Genomic DNA, 20,097 nt, shown 5'->3' on the forward strand with positions numbered 1-20,097 from the left:
TTTCAACGGCAATAAGCCCAAATCATTCTTACTAGTCACGCAACACTCACGTCTAATGTATATAAATTTATCAATATATAAATAAAAAATAAAAGAAGAAATATATAAATATCCAGCTGATTTAAATTCAAGCTTTCTTCTTTTATTTATCGAGTATTGTGCGCAGTAAAAAGGATGTATAGAAATTACCGGACAAAAAATTCCACCCCGGTTTTGTATAAAAATACATATGTGTGATATTACAATATATAATATATAATATGAGGGGACTTTGGACACTTTTATCGATGGATATATGCCCCGTTGTACAATAGACATTTAAATTGCATTTAGATTTTGTTTTGGTGCTTAATCTTCTTCACAAATATTATTATTATTCTTATAAAATATTTTTATATTCTTCCCTGTAGAAAAAATTAATTAATATAATATATAATATATATTTCTTCTGAAGAAATATAAATTGATATTTAATACTTAAAAACATTAATATAAAAAATTTGTAGTTGCAATTATTAATTTATGACCAGACAAGAGTTTAATAATAAAAAAAAAATAATTGCAGCTCTTTAAAGTACATAAATAAATCGAAAGTGGTGAGTGATGATTATCCTGTTAAATAAACCGAGTCTGTGTGCTGTTGCAGACATAAAATCATTATTATTATAGTTTAAATTATTATTTATCTGCTAAATTGTTATCTTATCAGCTAACCTTGACTCGCAAGTCACTAACTAATAAATAAATATATGAATGAATAGATAAATATATAAATAAATAAATATTAAGTTAATAAATATGTCTTCTAGGTTCAGAATGGCGGGGATAAATAACCCAGCATTGGAGCTGTCGGAAGAAATAGTAAGTATAAAGAATTTAAAAGCAATATGTGCCTGGATGTGTTGCTAGATGCTGGAATTTAGAGTAGAGCGAGAAAAAATATCGTTGGAGGCTGAAGTTGCTCTAAATACGGGTTGAGAGTTTCGGATAGCTTCTTGAATCGGCTATGTGTAAAACTGAAAGCAAGTCTGGGATTAAAAAATGTTTAAAAAATCAGCGCAAATACGGTATAGGTGAAGTATATGGAGAGAAAGAAAAAAGAAGAGTGAAAAGGTACCTCCAGGCGGTTCATTTGCTGATGGCTCGGCTCTCTGTTCTCTACTTTTCTCGGAGTAAAGTGATATAATAGAAGAGAAGAGATGCTTGGATATTTTTTTGAATTTTCTCGGTGCATTGTTGTATAATTAGCGCAGTAGTCTTTTAAATACTTCAATATTTGTGTCAATCTAAAAATATAATAAAAATTTGATAATAATTTGTGACTAGAGCAACAAATTTAATAAAAATTTTTAAATTTTATTAAGATAAAAAAGTAGTAAAATTGATAAGAAGAAATATCTAATATTTATTTTGTAATTTTTTTAAATCAATTATTCTTACAAAAAATAAAATTATTGAATAAATATTCAAAAAATTTTATTAAATTTTACGGGAATCTAAAAAAAGACAAAATTTAATAAACTGACAAATATTTACCATTAAATTGTAAAAAAAAAAAAAAAAAAAAAAAAACCGGATGTTTGATGAATAAAATTTGACAATTGACATTATAAATCCGTGAGTCTGTCAAAAATGAAACATGATTAAAAGCAGTGAAATTGAGTATAACGATCGAAAATCGATTATCCGAAGCAGACGGCAATTAACGTTTGATTCCGACGCCCACGCAGCAAGGCAAGCACCCTTTGCTCTACTCTCAACTCGACACACGACAAAGTTCAACAATTCGACTTTATCATTTTTCTCTCTATCTGGATCCCCGCTGCTCGTTCAAAGTGCAAATAACGAACTGCAAGTCACCCTACACACTATTCCTATTTGGTATTTGCACGAGCGTTTTTAAAACTCAGCCTCCAGGCCCATCAACCTGAAATTATAAAATGAAGCAAATAAAAATACAAAAGGTCCGGCTATCTCCAAAAAAAGCGTAATTGCATATTCGTTTATATAATAGTCCGTCCGGATAAATTAGTTAAAAGAGTCCACCTACGAGTATATGTCACGCGCTCGCTCCTCATCCTCTACTCATCCTCATAATCCCTCTTTTTACTCAATGGGTCATATATTTACATAACAGCCTTTGTATACACCTATTCATATGTATAGCTGTGTACATATAATCATTAATATGCAAAACGGAAGCAATAGATCTTTGTATTAATTCTGGTAAATTTATGGACAGTCGCGTGGCATCTACCCTTCTCTTCTTTACTATTTCTTTCTTGTTGCTCTTTGTTTTTTTTTTTTTATTTTTATTTTTTCATTTCTTCTGTTTACTCTGGGCTGAGCAAACCCAGCTTGACATCTTCTTAGTTTCATTTCAATTTTTATATTTTAATTTTATTTAAGACTGGGTATTTCTCTCAGGATTTGGCTTAATGTCTCATTGGCTGTTCTAAAAAATAAATATTTTTTCTATATTAATTAATATTCAGAATTTTTTAAATTATTAAAAATATAAATAAAAAATACTTGCCTTGATTTAAAAGAAGAAACTTTTGATTTTTATCCTAAAAAATAATAAAATCATATCTTCTAAAAAATTTCCTTAAATTAGTAAGTTATAAATAAGATAAAATTGTAAAATAAGATTGTGTATCTCTTAAGAGAGCCGGCTTAAGTGTCTTTGGAGAGTCAAGTTGATAAAAAGTTTGTAGTAATGGTAAAAAAAATTCGGTGTTGAAAAAAATGTGTACAAGTTGTATGGAGATAATTTTTTTTTCACGGTTGGGCAGAGAATAAAAAGAAGCGAACAACGACCCCCAGAAGCTGTTGCACTGTAGTAGGTAGGACCAGAGGTGGTGTGTGTTGAGTCACATGAAAGAAAAAGCTCCGAGTGGGGTGGAACCGAGCGCCCGGAAGGGTGAAAGAGCAAGAGCGAGATGGATAAACTTTTGACGAGGAAAACTCGGGGCATCTCAACTGAACCAGTCGCATGTGACTCGTGGCAACGTGCACAGCCTCTCTTCTCATATAATAAACACACCAGTTAACATAGTCATCTTCATTCACTTTGTCCACATAAAGAGTGATGGTCATCGCAGCTTTTTTTACTCTTGCTGATTTTTTAGGCTATTCTTTTTAAGATGCGCGATAAATTTTCATTCAGTGTAAGTTTTCATTTGAGTAGATGCATATTTTTTAGTCTTCTTTCATTTCTTCTCTGAAAGAAATACAAGTGGAATTAAAATGTGATTTTTTTTTAGTCAGGAGTTGCGGATATTAACGAGACCTTACCAAAATTTGTCGAGCACGACGTGGCGACCATCAAGGAAGAAATAAAAGCTGAAGAGCAATTAGATTCACAAGTGTCGGTGTCCAAGTCTTTATGCGGGTGGTTTTCTTTCAGGCCCTTTTATTTGCAAAAATTTAGGACAGCTAAGTGGGCTTTGTTTTGGCTTTGCTGGGCTGGTGCTATGCAAGGTAACTTTTTAATTATTTTTTACAATAATTTTGATTAATTAATTATTAAAAATTTTGTGTCTTATTTAATAAACAAAAGAAAAAATTTTTAATTAATGTTTCTTCTTTTAAAAAATAAAATAAAAAATTGTAATTAATTTATTTTAAAAGAAGAAATATCAAAGATTTATCAATTACAATTAAAAAAAAAAAAAAAAAAAAATTACTAAATCTTTAATATTTCTTCTTTTAGAATCAAAATTCATTAAATAACTAATTAAAAATTTTTTTACATTATATTTAATAAAAAAGAAAAAATTTCTTCCCTTAAAAAAATTTTTTTATAATTCAAAATTAAAAAAATCTTTTAAAATTTTTGACCCAACCAATTAATTAAGCGTTTTAGTAGCGATTTGTTCCAACAAAACATATTGACATAATATATAATTAAACGTGATTCTGATTAGAGAGATTAAGAGCGTTAAATAAACAGAATTAATGGAGATTCATGTGAAGCGTTGACGGTTGAATCCTATGAATTTAGTATCCTTGACGTTATACGGCATAGAACATACCACCTCTAGCCCAGAACAGCTTTTGAATGCATACTAATGGTATGTATATTTATGTTTGTATATGCATTCGATCCGGAACGGTTCTATCGGTAATCCCGAGAAAATAAAACCGTGTAATGAGACTGCCCCTCTTCTTCTCCGCGGGCAATCGATTCCTGTCCTCGTGTACGAACATAAAAATGTGTATCATTAAAATCTGGAATCAAAACAAAATTATCTGAGAAGAAATATATATAAAAAAAAAAAAAAAAATTACATACTTTTATTTTATAGCCGGCTTTTATAATAAATTTAATTTAAAAATTAAAAATATAGTAAATTATTTAAAATTAAATTCTAAAAAAATATTTTTAATAAATTTAATTAATTTTAACTTTTAAAAGTTTAAAAAATTATTTTTTTTAATTTAAATACTTTGAAAATAAACTATAAAAAAATTATTAAAAAAAAAAATGATATACTTTTATTTTATAGCAGACTTGATATTATCGTAGATTGTAGATACAAGAGCGGATAGATGCGAGGCAATTTTCGATGGTATTCAGAGAAGAGTAACCGGAAATCCAATTTACTCCTTGCGAATTGAAGACTTTAAATCAAGTTGACTAAAAAAATAGATAAGAGTTTAATTTTACAATAAAAATAAATAAACTCGAGCTTAACTTAAGAAGAAATGTGTTAATTTTAAAAGAAGAAATAAAAGAAGTTTTAAATAAATTTACTTGGTCATTAAATTATCCAGCGAGTGTCGGGCTGAGATGTATTACGTACATGGGAGTAAAGAGAATAATGAGCAAGTCTCTGACCACGCACTTATGTCTCCCCATTACTTGGTCTACTGGTACACCCGCGATCGTAGGCGCGAAACAATGCGATCAAAGAAATTTAACAAATTGACGGACAATACGTCTACGCTTTTGTCTACTAATTGTTTGCTAATTTAAACTTTGTTTATCCTTATAATAATATTGTAGATTGTATATTATGAAGTGAATTTGTTACTACTATAAAAGTTACTGACGTGTTTGGAAATTTTTTTTCTCTTAAACTTCTATTTAAATTCTTTCAGACTTGTTAGAACTTTTATAAGTTTTTTACGATAATATTAACATTTTAATGAAACTGAATTATTATTATTTAAGACGCGGTAGCTCAGTAAAATTCTAGATTTTATAGATAATTAGGATTTTTTTTTTTTTTTTTTTTTTTTTTTTTTTTTTTATTTGATTAAATCAAATTTCATTTTTATAAGTTTAAGAGATTTTTTTAATTAATTTAAAAGAATCAAAGATTAAAAATTTTAATTTTAAGTTAAGTACTTAAAAAAATTTAATTAAAAAATTAACTATAGCAAATAATTGATTTAATAGTTTAAATTTAAATCGTAAAAAAATTTTTTTTCTAATAAATTTAACAAAAACTAGCAATCTAAGAGACAAAATTTTTTTTTTATTCTCTTAATAATATAAATTATTCAAAATAAAATCCTAAAATAATTAAAAAAATTTATTTCTATCCTAACTAAGTCTTTTTATGATAAAAAAAAAAAAAAAAAAAAAAAAATCTCCAAAATACTTACTGAAGAAATATTTTTTTTTTCTTCAAATAAAGGAATGGTAGTAAACGGTTTCATAAACGTGGTTATCACGACAATTGAAAAGAGATTTGGATTAAATTCTTCAGAGACAGGTCTCATAGCCGGGGGCTACGATATCGCAAGTTTTGTTTTCTTAATACCCGTCAGTTATCTCGGCGGTCGCTCAAAAGCATCCAAGCCCAAGTGAGTCACCAGCCTAGAGCACAAAATAAAAGCAACCTGGTTAAAAAAACATTAATAAAAATACTTTGCAGATACATCGGCGTGGGAGTTCTAGTCCTGGGTATCGGAAGCCTGCTCTTCGCCTCGCCGCACTACCTCTCTCGAGGAAACCACCAGGCAGGTCAGAAGTCCTCGGTGTCCTGCAATCGCTCTTTCATCAGCAATAATGAGACTTCACTGTCGGTGAGAGTTGTCCTTATCAAATAAGGTGATTCATCGGCAGCAGACTCCGTAACTCGACTAAATAATTTAATTTTTCCATTCCCCTTTCCTGTAGCAGTCCAAGTGCTCCCAGCAGCTTGATGACACTGTCGAGGTCGGCCCCTTTAGCGGGTTCTACCTCATGATTTTTTTCATCGCCCAACTGCTCCATGGAGCTGGCGCTGCGCCTTTTTACACTCTTGGTGTCACTTATCTCGATGAAAATGTCTCCAAAAAAATGTCTTCTGTCTATTTGGGTAATTAATTAATTTTTAATATTTCTTTTTTTTTAAATAAATTATTTAAAATTTTTATCTTGTATTTTATACACAAAAAAAAATGTTTTTCAATTAAAAAACAATTTTTTTACTACCCAAAATTAATCAATCAATATTCTTCATTAAAGAAGAAATATAACAATAATTTATTTTAATAAAAAAAAATTTTTTTGAACGATATAAATTTCTTCTTTAAAAAGAAAATTAAAATTTTGGGTACTTACTTTTTTAAATTTCAATAAAAATAATAAATTTTATACTTCTTCCAGGAATTTATTACACCATGGCTGTGATTGGTCCGGCGATGGGGTATGTGATCGGCGGAGAGTTACTTAAACTTTACACGGATTTTCTTACCACTGATCCCAGAATGTAAGTTGACTTTTAAATCTGAAAAATTACTAAATAATAATTAAAAAAAAATTATATTTAATCACCTTAACTCAATATTAAAATTTACGTTTATATTAAGAAGCAATTATGCTAAAAAATCAGAAAAAAATGTAACATAGTCTAGGTAAAAACGATCTCCATTAACTCTGCACTTGAGACTTTATTAAATTCTCCATTGAATTTATTACTCGGTAGATTCTCGGGTATTTATTTTACTTTTAATATTTAATATTCGCAAAACAGTTTCCATTAGCGGTAATAGAGGACTGAGTCCCCAGATCCCCGGATAATTTAAAAAGAATGATAAATAAAGCAAGCAATAGTAATTGTTGTGTGTGATGGGTGATGGGATGGTATTTATACAATATTTTATTGAATTTGCGGTGAATGGGCCGGTTCTCACGCGTGACTCGACATGAAATATGCGAACTTGAGCCGTAGATTAAATGCGAATAAAGAGAGTTGGTTTTTTATTCCCCCTCGGGGGCCCCTTAAGAGGGAGTGAATAGTTTTTTTGTTGAATAAGGGTAACAGTGGCGTCATCCTCAAACATTGCATAAACGCCGCTTGACATTTACCCCATGGGACGTCCACGCTTCCATGCACTATTAATCTTACGTATTATTCGCTCTGATGCTATACAAGGGTTGTATTTAAAACAACTACTTTATTATAGATTATTTATAGTCTTCTTTTGTACCTACTTGGTCATTTTTATTTTCCTATCATTGATTATTAATTATTAATTATTAATTATGAAAAATATATTTTTTAAAAGTTCTACCTTGAATTTTTATATTTTTTAATGTCAGAATTTTATTCTGGGCTTTTAAGTTCTTTTCAATTCAAATCAAAGTTATGAAAGACCAGGATACATTACCAAATAATAAAGCTAAGTGATTAAGGTAGTCTATTGATATTCATTTCTTCTTTTTGCTTAGTAATTTATGAAAGCAAACTTTAAGTGCTGAAAAATAAAATTCATGAGATTTTAATTTAATAAATTGAATATTTTTATTATTAAAAAATGAATTTTGTTAAATTGCACTGTTAAATTGTACATTCTTAAATCAATAAAATTAAAAAAAAAAAAAAAAAAAAAAACTTACCCATTTTTAATATAAAAAAAAATTTTTATAAATTCCAGCAGGTGTGTTACCTTTAACAATTCAACTGCGGCAATAAATAACCCGCGAGTGAAAAATGAAAAAAGAGTTAGTCAGCTAAATTAGTGGCATCAATCACTAGGTAGTATATATAGCGTATATGTCCGCCAAAATTAATAGTATCGGTGTGTAACTTTGTTTTTAAATCTAAAATCTTGTAAACTCAGTTCTTAATTAGCGCACTCTAAAATTTGGACGTAAAAGTTTCGGCAGATGCCGAAAGTTTCAATACAGTTGTAGGTATTATAATGAGAAATAAGTATACGGCAAACCGCTCTCACACAAAGTAGTTTGCAGTTTTCCAGCAACAATGTTCTTAGTTTCAAGAGTTTCGCCATAACCGGTAGCTCCCTGGAGCCCCCAACCAGGGAATAATTTAATATCTGGGAGTTTTATTGCCTTTAATAATAAGTTCTTAAGACCCTCGGTGCTATTCATTTCTACTTTTAAATAACAGCGATAATAATAATAACTTAAGCTCATTTTTATTCATTTGTAGGATTGGTATGACTCCAGACAGCAATGTATGGATTGGAGCTTGGTGGATTGGATTCGTAGCAGCAACAGTAGTATGTATTGTCGTAGCCATTCCAATAATTGCCTTCCCACCATCGCTTCCAGGTAACTTTCGCTATTTCTTCTTTCACAATAAATAAATAAATAAATAATTAAATAATTAAATATTTATTGCAGGTTCTGAAGAACTAGCGAAGGAAAAAGTCTCGGAAGCTCATGAAAAATCTTCCGGCGGTACAACAGGAGAAGCGTTTTCAAAAATCCGCGAATTGCCTCGCGCTTTAACTGAATTGCTGAGCAACCCCGCGTTCTTTATGCTCAATTTAGCGGGAGCTAGTGAAGGGCTGCTGATAGCTGGGTTTGCAGCTTTCCTTCCTAAACTTATTGAAAATCAGTTTAGCGTAACTGCCAGTTCAGCTGCACTGCTAATGGGTAATCTCTTTTATTTATTTTTACCTTAATCTTAATATTCAATATAAGTCTGAAAAAAAGTCGATTTCTGATTATAAAAAAATTCCACATGTAAAAATTAAAAATTAAATTATTACCTTTAATTTTTGACAGGATTAGTGACTGTGCCCGCTGGAGGAGGTGGAACTTTTCTCGGTGGTTATTTAATAAAACGCTGGAATCTTCCTTGTTCCGGTATTTTGAAATTTTGCATTTTTTCAACAGCTGCTTGTATTATCTTCACGCTTTGTTTCGGGCTAAGCTGCCCTAACCTAGATTTTGCCGGTCTTACTGTTCGATATTCTGAAACAGATCAGTAAGTATATTAAATTAAATATATAATAATTAATAAATATTAAAATATTTAATAATAATTGAAAATTAAATTAATTATTACTACAGAAAAATTATGGGATTAGACAACAAGTGCAATAGTAACTGCGGGTGTTCTACAAATAAATTTAACCCTATTTGTGGAGTAGATGGCGTTACTTACTACTCACCTTGTCATGCAGGTTGCGATCAGGAAATCCAAGTTGAAGATGTCAAGGTAACAAAACGTCAAAAATTTCCAAAATTGCAGTAAAAATTTAATTACCCAATCCTATATTTTTTAATGACAATTTTAATTGATTAAAAAATTTTCTAGGTTTATCAAAACTGTTCATGTATCAGCAGCCATACTTCAAACTGGACGATGTCAAATGGCGAAACAATTTCTTATGAAGCTATCAACACAACCTGCACCAGCAGTTGCAAATATTTGTGGTTATTTATCTGTCTGGCATTCTGTAACATGCTTATGACTTTCTTGTGCACTATGCCAGCGCTGGCTGCGACACTTAGAGTCGTCAGAGACGAGCAGCGCTCTTTTGCTCTGGGAATCCAGTGGATTAAGGTTAGAATTCTCGGCACGATTCCAGCGCCAATAATCTTCGGAGCTCTGATCGACGATACTTGCATTTTGTGGCACGAAACTTGCGAGGGTCGAGGCGCGTGTCTGGTTTACGATAATTATTGGATGAGCTGGTGAGTAGAATTTACAAATTAATATTAAATTTCATTAAAATATTATTTTAATTAAAAAATTTAATTAAGGTACATGCTAGCGCTGGCATTTATCGGCAAAACAGCTTCTTTACTATTCTTCTTCCTGGCTTGGTGGTGCTACATCCCTCCTGGCGGTAGGAAGACTACTTCAGACCCAGACTCAGCGCCCGTGGCCACCATTTTGTCCGACAGGACCAACGGGAACTACACCGGGACTCTGAATTCGCCGAGTATTTAATAAAAACCTAACCTCAAGCTAGATAGATAGAGGAAAAACCTTTTGTACCATTTCTTCTTTTATTATTTAAGTATTCTGTTGGTAATTTTGGCTCACAATACTGCCGGGACTGAAAAAAGTAATTTATTTTATTCGATAAATTTTATTTTTACATTTTATCGGTAAATTATTGTATCAAGTAAGGTTATGAGTGGATGGATGTTGAGTATTTATATTGTATTGATATATTTTAAATATTTTTAAGACGTTTCTACCCGTACTTTAGAGTTTATTATCTAAATAATTAATTATAGAGTAGGTTTAATGTATGTGTATAATAAATGACACTGAAGTTGAGAGACATCTAATAATTTTTAGAATTTTATTTTTAACCAACAAATTATAGCAAGAAAATTTTATGTAAAAATTTCATCTTTAGAAGCTCTTAAAAATTATAAATAACATTTTTATAAATAATTTTCTATGCCTAGGTCAGTTTTTCAAGAAAAATTAAAAAATTTCAAGTGTGATCTGCTAACTTCAGCCTCATTATGATAAATATAATACGTAAGGCTTTATTATTATATCACTTTGATAGTTAAATAAAAATTAATTCGCTGATTAATTCTGCGAAACAATGACAAGTTAGAATACAACAGCAGTTGTAGGGGCTGGGGTACTGCTGGAGCTCTTGCTGGTCCAGTAGGAGCTGTATATTTTGGCTCCGTTGCTCAGGTAGTCACAGACAGTGTTGGCTCTACGATGTTGGGTGAGCCTCAAGGAGTTCACTGGGGTTTTCGTAATTACATGGATTCCATTCGACGTTAGAGCGAATAAATGAACCAACGGGAACAACACGTGCCAGAGAAAAAATGGAAAAACAAGAACGACCTGCTGAAGATTTATTATATGTAGTAATGATGATAGAGTAATTATATAATTGAGTTAATAAAAATTAATTTTGACAATATTTACAAAATATTTGTAGTTTTTTTTAATTTATTAATGTCAATTTTTTTTATAACACTATAAAGTTGACAGATATTAAAAATTTATTTAGAGTTTTGTAGCAATTAAATTATTAAAAAAAAAAAATTAATTAAAAAGTTTCACATGGAAAAATTAATAAAAATTACAAGTGAAAATTTTTAGAAGCATTTTTTTTTTTTTTTTTTTTAGAATTAATTTGTTAAAAAAATTGACAGCTGACCGCTAACTTCAGGATTATATTTTTTTTTGTCATAATTTATTTGTTACAAAAATTCTTAAAATTATCAACTATCTGCTAAATTAATTTTTATCATCACCTGACATCAAAACGCAAGGATTAATAATAAATATTTCAGTATGTGTCATAGTTTATATATAAATGTGTGTGCATTTGTCATGTGACATTAGATGGCGCTACGAGAGAATTTAAAATTTTTAATAATTCTGAACTAATTTCATTACTGTTTTTCTTTCTTCCAGATATTTTATTAAAAATTAATTTTTTAATTTTTTTTATATACTTAGTAAAGTTTTGGTTATAAAAATTATTAAATGTGTGATGTGGTATGTGTAGGTGGCCAGCAAGATTGTAAACAAAATACATAACCTATAAAATACTCCAAAATTATTTAACTTATGAATGCACCACGTTGGTTTATTTAGCCAGTTTTTATTCGATTAATTATTATTTTTTATTAATAATTAAATTGGAATTTAAATAATGCAGATTGTTTGAAATAAATAAATAAAAAAAAAAAAAAAAAAAATGAGTGATTTTGCTAAATCGCAGCTTGAGAAATTTGGTTGGGTCGCAGGTAATTATTTTATTTATTAAATTTATTAAAACATATTTTAAGGTTAGTTTATTTAAAAAGTAAGATAAAATTTTTTATAAATTAATTTTTAAAAAATAATTTATTAATTTAATAAAATGAGTGAATTAAAAAATATATATATATATATATATATATATATATATATATATATATATATATATATATATATATATATATTTTTTTTTTTTTTTTTAGTTCTAATTTAATTATTATAAAAAAAATATAAAAATTAAAAACGTCGGCTAATTTTATATAAATAAATTTCAGTGTATTTTATTTTATTAAAAATAAATAATAAATACTTTGTTTACCAGGTAAAGGTTTAGGAAAAAATGAAGATGGAATGACAGAAGCGCTGCGACCAAAATTAAAATTTGATACCACTGGAATAGGCCATATAGACTCGACTGGGAACCAATGGTGGAATCAAATTTACAACCAAGCATTGAGTAACATCAACGTTGACAGCTCATCAGAAAATAAGCCAGTGATTAAGGTTAATAAGAGCAACGCGGTTGAAATAACAGCTGCGAAGCTCAATATAAATATAGGAGACTCCAAGAAATCAAAGGACGGCTTAGTGTACGGCAATTTTGTAAAAACTTCCACGTTAGAAGGCTCCCAAGAAGTCCAGAGTGCTGCGCAAAAAAAGCTAAGTGCGAAAAAAGATGACTCGGTGATGTTCAAGGACTTTATTGTCGACGATGACAAGCTGTTCAAGGCATGTGGTGGCAGGACTGCACACAAGGGTGCTCGGCATGGTCTCAAGCTCAGTGGAAAGTTGGCCAGGATTCGGCAGCAGGAGCTGTATTTTGCCAATCTCGCGGAAATTAAAAGGAGCAAGAGGAGAATACAGATCGGCTGTACTGCTGATGGTCTTGTTGTTGACGAAATAGTTGTAAAAAAATCTCTAAAGCTTGTTGATAAACCAGTAGACAATAAATTGAATGATGATGATGATGATGATGATGATGATCTGTACAAATCTGTGTCGAAGAAAAGTAGCAGAAAATTAAAGCGTAAGCTGGAAGACTTGAGTCATAAATTATCCAGCTCACTTTGTCTTGACGAGAAAAATGATGATGGTAAAAAAAATGAAAGTAAAACATATTCGGAGCCTCAATGTGCTGAGGATGATGTTTATTCGGGTTTCAAAAGGAAAAAGAAGAAGAAAGAGAAAAAAAAAATTATTGATTCTGAATTTTTTAATAATAAAATTGAAAAGAAAAAAAAGAAGAAACATAAGAAAAAAAAAGAGAAAGCTAAGTTGGAAATGGTTTCTAAAAATATAACAGACTTTGAAGAAATTCTTGATAATGTTTCTAAGAGTTTAGTTAAAATTAAAATTCATAAAAAAAAATCTAAAAAATAATTATTATTTTTGTACTTGTAATTCATTTTATAGAAAAATTTTTTAAATAAATTTTCAGGATTTTTTCAATATAAATAAAGCATATTTATTTACCAACAAATATTTTACAAGAATTTTAATATATTTATAATGTTTTTAAATTGGTAATTAATAATTTAAAAAAAATGAAATATAAACAGCAATGGATGGAAGCGTAATTAACTATTAATTTAAAAAAAAAATGACTTACTTCTAATTTTTCAAATACTCTATTGTTTATTGAAATTATAATTATAATTATTTATATTATTTATACTGATTCCACAAAAATAGTTTGATACTATAATTTAATTTAAATGTTTTTTTTTTTTTGTTCTTATTGGCACGCTAAAATTCAAATAATTTGATAAGTATTTGTACCGAGTTTAATAATTGCCGGGTTTAAAATTATTTACAGTAAAAAATAATAAATTTGGTTTTTCAGCTGCACCGATTGTTGACGCGTTTCTTCGTGAAGTAATAATTGACATGCCTGCCATGCCTATTTAATAAAGCTACACTCTTAGAAGTATTATCACTGTTAGCTGCATTAGAGCAGGATACATTTGTGTTCTGTAATTTGTTCCAAATTTCGTACATATTGGAAGAATCAACTTTGTGCGCAGTAATTGCACTTTTAAGTATGCAATAATCTAACTTACGCGGGATGTAACTAAAACCTGGGTGATTTACTGGACGAAGTTTTGCTTTCTTAGCGCATAAACCTGTTAAATAAACGTCCTCTAAATGTAATAAAGGCGTCTTCAACGCTGCTTCGTATAATTTTAACGCTACGTCTAAGCTCATCACATAACCAGTACCTGATAAATAATTTGGATATGTTTTCTCTGAGTACATGTACTTGGGAGTATACCTGAAAATTTGAAATATTTATTTATTATTCAATTATTTTAACTCTGGCTTAAATATGAGATACAGAAAAATTTATAAGGACCTTTTTTAAAAAAAAAATAAAAATTTCTTAATATTTTTTTATATCTTCAATATTTAGCCCAAAATTTTAATTTTAAAATTTAATAAAATAAATTAAAAAATTTCAACTTTAATAAAAAAAAAAATGTATTAAATTAAAATTTAAAATAATAAAATTGAAAATTTCCAATAATAAACCTACCACTTATTTTTTGGATCAGATATTGGACGGGCATTGCAAATAAGTGACCCCATAAGTGTCCCAGCGCTATTTGGCCTCGATCTGATGACTTTAACCAGCGCAGGAACATTGACATACATGTCATCGTCTGTCTTCATGAGAAAAGTTGCTTGCGGACACATAGTAGTGACCAATTTCAGCATCATTACAGACTTAACAGTCAAGTTGTTGTAAGTATCAATAAATTTTTCCTGAATAATATCTTCGTATTCATAATTCTCATCCAGGATGGCGGCATTGAGAGTGTCATTGGTGCTTTCTCCCAGCAGAAAGACAATCTTGATCGTAGTATTGACTGTCGAAGAGGTCCCCAGGTAATACAAATTTTGCTCGCTGCCCCAGGTGTTTCTAATCGCGACTCTCGCCTTCTGATTGCCCACCGCCGAGCAAACGATTATCAAAAGATAAGGCGGCGAGGTCGCACACGATAACTCGGGGCTGGTTATCGTTGTATTGTTCTCGGGATTTATATACAAATTAACATTCCTAGAGGTATTAAACGTCCAGCCGGATATTTGAGCTGAAATGATTTTAATGGTCAATTTTATTACAATCTTAAGAAATATTATTTCAAATTTAAATTTGACATGCTTGTACAATAATAATAAATTAATAAAAAAATTACTATTAGCAGATTAAAATGATATGAGGTGAAGGCTTTAATTCTGATTACTGAGCCAGAGCGTGGAGGAAAAGCAAGTGCTGTATATGTTAATTTAATTTAATTTAATTAAATAAAATTAAATTAAAATATTTGTGGTGACTGAACGACAATGCACATGGAGTAGATTAGTTAGCTTTTTTATTAATGCATACCTACAGTAGACTCTAGGTAGTTCGAACCTGCCCCTAATGCTTCAGCAGGGGGTGAAACCTCACCTATTCCTATTCCAAAGGGCGGACCTTGCGCCGAATGGTAAGCGGGAACGTAGAGCAGCCCCAGAGCAGCCAGGATGATGCAACCCACTCCTAAACGACGTATGAAGGACATTCTTCCTCGAACATTGTTAGTTGGCGGGTTAGTAGTTATGTACACCTGCTGCGACGGCACCACCAATCGCATTTTGTCCATCTGCTTTTATTTATAGGGTGTTAATATTTTTATTTTTTTATTTTTACATACTCACTGCAAGGTTGCTACTGTATTCTAATTATAATACTGAAATTAAAAATTTTAATAATTTTATTAAATAATTAATTATTTAAAAAATTGAAAAATAATATTTTTACTTGCAAAAATTTAAACAAAATTTTATAGGTATAAACTAAAATTGATAAATAATTATTTTATATCAATAAAGTAATTATTTCTTTCAATTAATCATTTATTTGCATTTTTTCCTCTTGAAATTTATTGACATAACTTCAGTGAGATAAAGAAAATTAATTACTTTTAAAACTATTGCAAAATTATTACATTGCTGTTATCAACAATGACTGATAAATAAACACATTAATTTTTTTATAGTAATAAACCTAATTATAATTTCTCACTGTAATTTATTTCACGGGAAAAAAAAAAAAAAAAAAAAAAAATCATACTCTTAAATTTAAATTATTAAATTGTTACATATTATTTATTTATTAAATGTCAAATACCTTTCCAAGGTTGTCTTAGCTCCGATAGTGACCCCCATTTACTTGCTGTTGTCAAATATCAACACCACTGTAATAATAAACTCATTAAAATATTTTACAACACTAAAGTTGACATTAAAAAATTTTTTTAGAATTTTATAACAATGTAATTATTAAAAAAAAAAAATTAATTAAAAAGTTTCACAAGTGAAAATAAATAAAAATTACAAGTGAAAATTTTTAGAAGCATTTTTTTACTGTAATTGATTTGGTATTAAAATTTTTAAAATTGACAGCTGACGGCTAACTTCAGCATCATAATATTTTAACTTAATAATTAATAATATTTAACCAGAAAAATACTTACTAGTAAACAGCTCGATAATCCATTTATTTGTAAATTTAACCCGCTCCATAAAATGAACAATTGCGATCTATATATATATATATATATATATATATATATATATATATATATATATATATATATATATATATATATATATATATATATATATATATATCCACTTAGTTCAGAAATATTTATAGTGATAATAAATTAAAAAATTGACAGCGCCAATTGACAGGAAATTCGTTAAAATATTTATACAACCTAAAATCTTACGAGCTGCTAAAGTTACAGATATAAATTCATTTTCTGTAATTGCTTAGATAAAAATAAATATAAAAATGTATAAAAGAGAGTTTTCAAAATAAAACTTACATTGTTATTTTTTTTTTTTTTTTTTTTTTTTTTTTTATACTTAACACACTCACGTGAATAAATTTGTCAATAATAAAAATTTCTTTATTATTTTTAGGAAGTTAAAATTTTTCTGACAGAAATCAAGAAGAAAATAATTAAATAATAATATTAATTTTATTAAGTCTCACTTTCACCGAACAATGCTCCAATAAAAAATGACGCCATCTTTGTTGTCAAGTACAAGATGTGTTATGTGTTTGGTATAGTTATGAGTGAATATATTATTATTTATCTGCGGTAAATACATTTTTATCATGGGTTTATAATCAGATTATAAATTAATTAGTAAGTAATTATTTATATTTTTTTTTGTTTGTGTTTATTTAATTTTGTTGTAAATATTTAGTTTTTTATTGATTCAGAATGAAAATAAAATTGAACCTGTCACAATTTTATAATGTAATTAATTATTATTATTACAGGTTTATTATTATTTAATCCAGTTTAGGGAAGAAAAATGATTAAAGCTATTTTGGTATTTAACAACCATGGAAAACCAAGATTGTCTAAATTTTATCATTATTTTGTAAGTTTCATATTTATTATTATTATTATTATTTTTTAAATTTAATTGTTGGTTTTTTTGACAGTTTTGGAGTTAATTGACATTTAAAAAATTTCTTTTAATTTTTAAATTATCATAAGTAAATTACAAAGAAAAGAATTCTTAACAAAATTTTTTATATTTTAATAATTTATTTTTTAAATTAAAACTAAAAAATTTTCAAATATCAGCTGATTTGAGTTTTGTAAAATTAAATGATATTAAAGTTAACAAACAGCTGTTAATTTTTTTTTTATTTTTATAATTAATAAATTACAATAAAAAAAAAACCGTTTAAAAAATTTTTTACTAATAATTAAAAAAAATTTTTTTGTAATAGTTATTTAATAAAAAAAAATCATAAAAATTTTTAAATGTCGGCTAACTTTATTTTCATTAATTTTCAAAATAATTTTTTTAATGTCAGTGTCTTTAAAATAAACTAATAAAAAATATACTAAATGAAATAAAAATAATTTTTTGACAGAATGAAGATATGCAGCAGCAAATAATAAAAGAAACATTTCAACTAGTATCAAAAAGAGATGACAATGTATGTAATTTTTTAGAAGGAGGAAGTTTAATCGGTGGATCGGATTACAAATTAATTTACAGGCATTATGCAACGCTCTACTTTGTGTTCTGCGTCGACAGCTCGGAGTCTGAGCTAGGGATACTTGACCTAATTCAGGTGTTTGTCGAAACATTGGACAAGTGCTTTGAAAATGTCTGCGAGCTGGACTTGATATTCCACGTAGATAAAGTTCACTATATCCTCAACGAGCTGGTGATGGGAGGTATGGTCCTGGAGACTAATATGACGGAGATTCTCACGCGGATAGAGGACCAGAATAAGTTGGAAAAGCAAGAAGTAATTTAATTAATTATCTTCAATATAAATATCACTTAATATTTTTCTAATAAAATTATTTTACAGGCGGGAATAACTGCAGCTCCAGCACGGGCAGTCTCAGCGGTTAAAAATATGAACATCCCCCAGCAAATAAAAGATATGAAGCTTCCGGATTTACCACAAGCTATTAAAGACCTTAAATTCTGACAGGTTCTGATAAAAATATAAATATTGTATGCATTTATTTTTAGATAAATAAAAATTCTAAGAATGTTTTATAATCCTGGTATAAATATATAATACAATCCTGTATTATTAAATAAGTTATTTATTAGATTTTATAAATATGTATTTACACAAATAATATCTATTACTTTTTGTAAAAAGTTGTAGCTTCATTTCCGAGAGACGTCCATATGTATCCTCCTGTAGCGCTTTCTGTTAAAGCTGGAGGGTATGGAGTATTTTTTAGCTTGTAGTAATCAGATGGTGCGTGCATTATGAACTCCATACACTCTAATTTTCGGGGTAAGTCTTCTTCAGGACCCATTATGTAGGTTTCTGGGCTGAATCCTTCTTCTGGTGGCGGGCTAAAAAAATTTTATTTATTATAAAATAATTATTGATTGTTTTTTTCAATAATTAGAAATTTATTTTATTTTTAGTAATTAAATTTTATAGGAAATTTCACTTTTAGACTTTTAAAAAAATTATTTATTTGGTTTTTTGATATTTTTTTTAAAGCCATAAAATTTAATTAAATAAATTTCATACCTTACTTTTTTTTTTTTTTTTTTTTTTTTATATAAAAATTAAATCTAAAATTCAATGACTTTAAATAAAAATTTAATAAACAATTTTTTAAAAATAATAATTAATGAAAATCTAAATAAAATAATAAATTAATAGAAAATTATATTAAATAAAAAATTAATACCTAGTGGCTGTAGGAAGAAGCCAAGTTATAGCAGCACTCTTTTCGCAATACTGATCAGTAAGGAACCCTCTTATCTGAGCATAATAAATTCCATTGTCATCAATATCCTGGACTGAGACAACATCACCTACTTGAAAATAAGATCCTTTGTAAAATACAAAATTACTTGTGACTGGTGTAGCCACTGAAGACGGTGCTTTTGTTGGCTAAAAAAAATTTTTTTTTAATTTTAATTATTAAAAAAAAATCACTGATGATTAATTAATAATTAAAATTACTTACTGTTTTTTTAAAAATATGTCTTCGACCTTTGCCTTTAGGAACAGTCTTGATAGTTGGAGGCAGTGAAGATTCATTTTTTTTCTCAGGCTTGCACCACCTGGTGATCCTGGTGCTTTTGCGAGAGGGCTTGGACCCCGAATCCTCCTCGTCATTTTTCCCAGAGTTAGAAGCATTTCTCTCGTCCTCCAGACATTTGTTGCAAAGGCTGCCTAGCTCCGTCGAGTGCCAAAGAGGAGATTTCTGGCCCCCGCACTTTATACACACCGGCTTGGCAACTCCTAGAGGCATTTTTTTGCCTAAAATCTATATATATATATATATATATAAATTTTATATATTTTTGTTATATAACCTCAAATTTTTTTAATTAAAAATAGTTTAAAATTGATTAAATAAATTAAAAAAGAATACTCACAAAGTAATGTTTTTATTTTTTTTTTTTTATTGATATTTACGGTAGATATGAATAATCCACATTGTTTGATCTAACCAATCACTAACTATGATAAACTTGTATTTAGTGTTTTTATTCAGCTGAAGTTAGCTGACAACTGTCACTTTTTAAATACTCATAACAAATCAATTACAAACAGTAAAAATGCTTTTAAAAATTTTCACTT

The 20,097-nt window shown here is 28.6% G+C and overlaps 6 protein-coding genes and 1 long non-coding RNA gene across 16 annotated transcripts in view; 3 read left to right on the top strand and 4 right to left on the bottom strand.

The window, feature by feature from the left end:
* Positions 1 to 1,504, bottom strand: part of B-gluc1 (beta-1,3-glucan recognition protein 1) — a 5,935-nt gene extending 4,431 nt beyond the window's left edge. Inside the window, exons 1-2 of one of the 2 annotated variants that reach the window (XM_074257102.1) lie at positions 1,118 to 1,286; positions 894 to 1,016 (exon numbers count right to left, since the gene is read on the bottom strand). The gene's annotated coding sequence lies outside the window, so the exon portion shown is untranslated. Of the gene's footprint in view, positions 1 to 893 lie in introns of both variants that reach the window. The other variant, XM_074257101.1, reaches the window with a different exon arrangement.
* The window catches only part of Oatp26f (Organic anion transporting polypeptide 26F), a 10,930-nt gene extending 432 nt beyond the window's left edge, over positions 1 to 10,498 (top strand). The window contains exons 1-13 of one of the 5 annotated variants that reach the window (XM_074257100.1): positions 820 to 861; positions 2,796 to 3,170; positions 3,267 to 3,483; positions 5,649 to 5,817; positions 5,889 to 6,039; positions 6,134 to 6,314; positions 6,605 to 6,707; positions 8,394 to 8,515; positions 8,588 to 8,842; positions 8,975 to 9,176; positions 9,263 to 9,410; positions 9,510 to 9,889; positions 9,959 to 10,498. In XM_074257100.1, coding sequence (XP_074113201.1) covers positions 3,147 to 3,170; positions 3,267 to 3,483; positions 5,649 to 5,817; positions 5,889 to 6,039; positions 6,134 to 6,314; positions 6,605 to 6,707; positions 8,394 to 8,515; positions 8,588 to 8,842; positions 8,975 to 9,176; positions 9,263 to 9,410; positions 9,510 to 9,889; positions 9,959 to 10,148 — 2,142 coding nt within the window. In that variant the 5' untranslated portion in view covers positions 820 to 861; positions 2,796 to 3,146 and the 3' untranslated portion in view covers positions 10,149 to 10,498. Of the gene's footprint in view, positions 1 to 686; positions 862 to 1,543; positions 3,171 to 3,266; positions 3,484 to 5,648; positions 5,818 to 5,888; positions 6,040 to 6,133; positions 6,315 to 6,604; positions 6,708 to 8,393; positions 8,516 to 8,587; positions 8,843 to 8,974; positions 9,177 to 9,262; positions 9,411 to 9,509; positions 9,890 to 9,958 lie in introns of those variants that run through there. The other 4 variants (XM_074257098.1, XM_074257097.1, XM_074257095.1 and 1 more) reach the window with 4 other exon arrangements.
* On the bottom strand, positions 3,959 to 5,751 carry LOC141536521 (uncharacterized). The gene is made up of 3 exons (XR_012480738.1): positions 5,617 to 5,751; positions 4,499 to 4,642; positions 3,959 to 4,233 (listed from the first exon to the last, which is right to left on the bottom strand). It is a non-coding gene; the product is annotated as an uncharacterized LOC141536521 (long non-coding RNA).
* Positions 10,499 to 11,531: 1,033 nt separating the features above from the next.
* On the top strand, positions 11,532 to 13,404 carry LOC141536282 (G patch domain-containing protein 4). The gene is made up of 2 exons (XM_074256707.1): positions 11,532 to 11,932; positions 12,268 to 13,404. Exons 1-2 carry the CDS (start codon positions 11,884 to 11,886, stop codon positions 13,323 to 13,325), a joined length of 1,107 nt encoding a protein of 368 aa, XP_074112808.1. The 5' UTR covers positions 11,532 to 11,883; the 3' UTR covers positions 13,326 to 13,404.
* Positions 13,405 to 13,560: 156 nt separating this feature from the next.
* On the bottom strand, positions 13,561 to 17,011 carry LOC141536281 (beta-1,3-galactosyltransferase 1). Of its 5 annotated transcripts, XM_074256705.1 has the most exons (7): positions 16,820 to 17,011; positions 16,463 to 16,529; positions 16,117 to 16,183; positions 15,334 to 15,676; positions 14,479 to 15,037; positions 14,165 to 14,217; positions 13,561 to 14,068 (listed from the first exon to the last, which is right to left on the bottom strand). In XM_074256705.1, the coding sequence occupies exons 4-7, from the start codon at positions 15,587 to 15,589 to the stop codon at positions 13,785 to 13,787; spliced, it is 1,152 nt and encodes a 383-aa protein (XP_074112806.1). In that variant the 5' UTR covers positions 15,590 to 15,676; positions 16,117 to 16,183; positions 16,463 to 16,529; positions 16,820 to 17,011; the 3' UTR covers positions 13,561 to 13,784. The 5 variants fall into 5 exon arrangements, with proteins under 5 accessions (XP_074112806.1, XP_074112804.1, XP_074112803.1 ...); XM_074256703.1 differs by having other exon boundaries at positions 13,561 to 14,217; positions 15,334 to 15,589; XM_074256702.1 differs by having other exon boundaries at positions 13,561 to 14,217; positions 15,334 to 15,592.
* A 2-nt stretch (positions 17,012 to 17,013) lies between these two features.
* Positions 17,014 to 18,539, top strand: Or (AP-3 complex subunit sigma-2 or). Its single transcript, XM_074256709.1, has 4 exons — positions 17,014 to 17,146; positions 17,284 to 17,387; positions 17,893 to 18,276; positions 18,343 to 18,539. Exons 2-4 carry the CDS (start codon positions 17,319 to 17,321, stop codon positions 18,463 to 18,465), a joined length of 576 nt encoding a protein of 191 aa, XP_074112810.1. The 5' UTR covers positions 17,014 to 17,146; positions 17,284 to 17,318; the 3' UTR covers positions 18,466 to 18,539.
* A 29-nt stretch (positions 18,540 to 18,568) lies between these two features.
* On the bottom strand, positions 18,569 to 20,049 carry LOC141536283 (GATA zinc finger domain-containing protein 1). The gene is made up of 4 exons (XM_074256708.1): positions 19,893 to 20,049; positions 19,478 to 19,780; positions 19,196 to 19,401; positions 18,569 to 18,848 (listed from the first exon to the last, which is right to left on the bottom strand). The coding sequence occupies exons 2-4, from the start codon at positions 19,763 to 19,765 to the stop codon at positions 18,629 to 18,631; spliced, it is 714 nt and encodes a 237-aa protein (XP_074112809.1). The 5' UTR covers positions 19,766 to 19,780; positions 19,893 to 20,049; the 3' UTR covers positions 18,569 to 18,628.
* Positions 20,050 to 20,097: the final 48 nt, after the last annotated feature.

Source organism: Cotesia typhae, unplaced genomic scaffold (genome assembly GCF_013202065.1).
Source record: "Cotesia typhae breed Kobodo isofemale line unplaced genomic scaffold, CoteBio_Ctyphae scaffold_152, whole genome shotgun sequence".
Taxonomy (NCBI): domain Eukaryota; kingdom Metazoa; phylum Arthropoda; class Insecta; order Hymenoptera; family Braconidae; genus Cotesia; species Cotesia typhae.